Below are 2,854 nucleotides of genomic sequence, written 5' to 3' on the forward strand. Positions count from 1 at the left end.
ACTGGCCAGCTTCTGAGATCCTTTCTCAGTTTGGATGTGAGTAGATCGACACGGGAAGGCGTATGGAACACCAGATCAGTGCAAGTGATGGCCCTTTTCCTCTTACACCAAGGTTAGAACAAAATGACCCCAGACAAGAAGCTTACACCAGTGTTCATGTCACTACTGAGTGCTGCCCAGTGACTTTGGGCCAGAACCGCATCAGTAGTAAACGTGTGATGTCATTGGGTCTACTCTGCATTGGTGCTGGTCTAGCTGAGTTGGGAAATCAGACCCTGACCTCTCTGTCACACTTACTTTCTTCAGGGTGCTGTCAGCCAAATCTGAATCCTTGTGTATATAGGCTATTGCCGTTGTGTATATAGGCCAAATCCTGATCTCCTTGAAGTGATGGGCTAAACCCTGGTGGCTTCCATGGAATACAAATTTGACCTCATTATCCTGAGTCAGGTTTTCTTTAGGAAACTCTGGAAAAAGTTTCGCTTCAAAACACCCTTTTCACCATAGCAAGAATGACACTGTTTTTACATATTCAATAGTAAAAATAATAGAAACGATGCATACCTGAGATTTCAGAGTAACAGACGTGTTAGTCTGTATTCGCAAAAAGAAAAGGAGGACTTGTGGCACCTTAGTCTAAGGTGCCACAAGTCCTCCTTTTCTTTTTGCGGATACCTGAGATTGTTATTTCTCTAACATCATTAATATTACAATAATACCCCAACAGTCGATACATAATCATTTCATCAGGAACTCAGCCAAGCAGAAACCACTTTTGCACCCTTTGATCATTGTGGGGAGCGAACCTTCAGCTCGCTCAGAAAACCCCATCAAAGAGATGACACAGTGGCACTTCCAAGGGAGGACAAACATTGAAAATCCTGTCAAACAAGACACTCACCACCTCCCCAGGCTTTCCCACCTCCACAACTTCCTGGAACAAAGAAACAAAACAAACCACCAACCAACCAGTTAACCCCCCCCAAAAAATGCTAAAAATCTGACAAACAAACAAAAAGCAAAAGAACAAATGCACTGATACCTCAATCAGAGATTTTATCCCCAAAAACAAGAAGAGCCAAAGATCTCACTATGGACTTTGCTTTGGCTACTGATTTTATGGGCAAGCTGCTCAGATAGTATGGTGATGGGTAACAGTATATGATAGATAGATTCTGTTCTTATTTACATTGGTCTAAACCTATAGTAACTCCATTTTTCTGAGTCATGTTTGTCTGGATTTTTCCTAGTGTAAATACCCAATTCTGCATAAACAGAGTGCACAGTATTTTCTCATGCAGGCAATAATGTCATCAGCTGATTATATTTATAAGGAAACACAGAATGAAATTGTTACTGAAGGAGAAATAAGGACATTTTATTCTTAGAGAATAACCTCCAAACTATCAGTTTACTCAATGCACCTTTGAGCTCCTTGTTCCTCATGCCGTAGATGATCGGATTCATCATTGGTGGCAACACAGAATAGAGAACAGCCACCACGAGATCCAGACCTGAGGTAGAGCTGGAGGTGGGTTTCAAGTAGGCAAAGGTCCCCGTGCAAATAACCAAGGAGACCACAATGAGGTGAGGGAGGCAGGTGGAGAAGGCTTTATGCCTGCCCTGCTCAGAGGGGATTCTCAGCACTGTGGTGAAGATCTGAACATACGACACAATTATGAAAATAAAGCAGCTTGAGGCTAAGCACACACTAAAGATGAGAAACCCAACTTCACTGAGGTCTGAGTCAGAGCAAGCGAGCTTGAGTAGCTGGGGGACTTCACAGAAGAACTGCTCCACCATGTTGCCTCCACAGAAGGATATTGCAAAGGTGTTTTCAGTGTGCACTGCAGAGTAGAGAAGAACACTGATCCAGGCACTAGCTGCCATTTGGACACAAGCTCTTCTGTTCATCACTGTCTCATAGTGCAGTGGTTGGCAGATGGCAGTGTATCGGTCATACGCCATGATGGTCAGTATGGCAAAATCTGCTGCAGCGAAAAAGACGACGAGAAAGACTTGGGCAACACATCCAGAATAAGAAATCGATCTTGTGTTCATGAGGGAGTTGGCCATGGATTTGGGGATGGTGACAGAGATGGAGCCAAGGTCTAGAATGGACAGATTCATCAGGAAGAAGTACATGGGGGTGTGAAGGTGGTGGTCCAGGGCTATGGCTGTGATAATGAGAAGGTTCTCCAGCAGGGATATCAGGTAAAGCACTAGAAACACCACAAAGTATAAAATCTGCAGTTCTGGAACATCAGAGAACCCCAGGAGAAGGAATTCGGTCATAATGGTTTGGTTGGACATTTTCTTCCTCAGTACACTGTGTGACGGCTGAAGAGGGAATGAGAAGGACAATGGTCAGGATTAGAGCAACAGAGGGAATTGCCCTGATTCCTCTTTCTCTAATATCTCATTATATGAATGTCAAAGGTGCACAGAACTCGTCACTTACAATGACTAGGTGTTGGTAGTGCTCCTAATCTCTGACAATCAATCAGTCATGTTATCGCACTATTGTAAATTGGGTCAGATCCTTTAAAGTCAATGGAGCGTCGTTACTTTACCCCATCTGAGGATTTGGCCCAAGATGTGTCTTGTTAAATGCAGCCTGATTCCCACGTAGACACACACAGCATTGTAAGTAGCAGCTCATCTCTGATTTCTCTACCCCAAGCTCTGTGCCTAGAGGGCCAGCTGCCTGCTTCCAAATTGACTTATGGCACCAACTCCCAGCTGCAGTTTGGCTGGTGTATAACAATGGACTAGCAGCATCCCTCCATCATCACTGTGTTGTATTGTTTACTCTGTGCGTGAGGTGCAGGGGTTGCCAGGACACTTGGGCTCT

General features: G+C 44.3%; 1 protein-coding gene across 1 annotated transcript; it reads right to left on the reverse strand.

The window, feature by feature from the left end:
• Positions 1 to 963: 963 nt before the first annotated feature.
• LOC102931058 (olfactory receptor 14A16-like) lies at positions 964 to 2,346 on the reverse strand. The gene has a single exon (XM_037914591.2). It carries the CDS (start codon positions 2,311 to 2,313, stop codon positions 1,354 to 1,356), a length of 960 nt encoding a protein of 319 aa, XP_037770519.1. The 5' UTR covers positions 2,314 to 2,346; the 3' UTR covers positions 964 to 1,353.
• Between the last annotated feature and the right edge of the window lie 508 nt (positions 2,347 to 2,854).

The sequence above is a fragment of the Chelonia mydas genome, chromosome 14, assembly GCF_015237465.2.
Source record: "Chelonia mydas isolate rCheMyd1 chromosome 14, rCheMyd1.pri.v2, whole genome shotgun sequence".
Lineage (NCBI taxonomy): Eukaryota > Metazoa > Chordata > Testudines > Cheloniidae > Chelonia > Chelonia mydas.

What these genes read in the sequence shown, in the direction of transcription:
- LOC102931058 (XM_037914591.2), bottom strand. Translation starts at nt 2,313, where the DNA reads ATGTCCAACCAAACCATTATGACCGAATTCCTTCTCCTGGGGTTCTCT.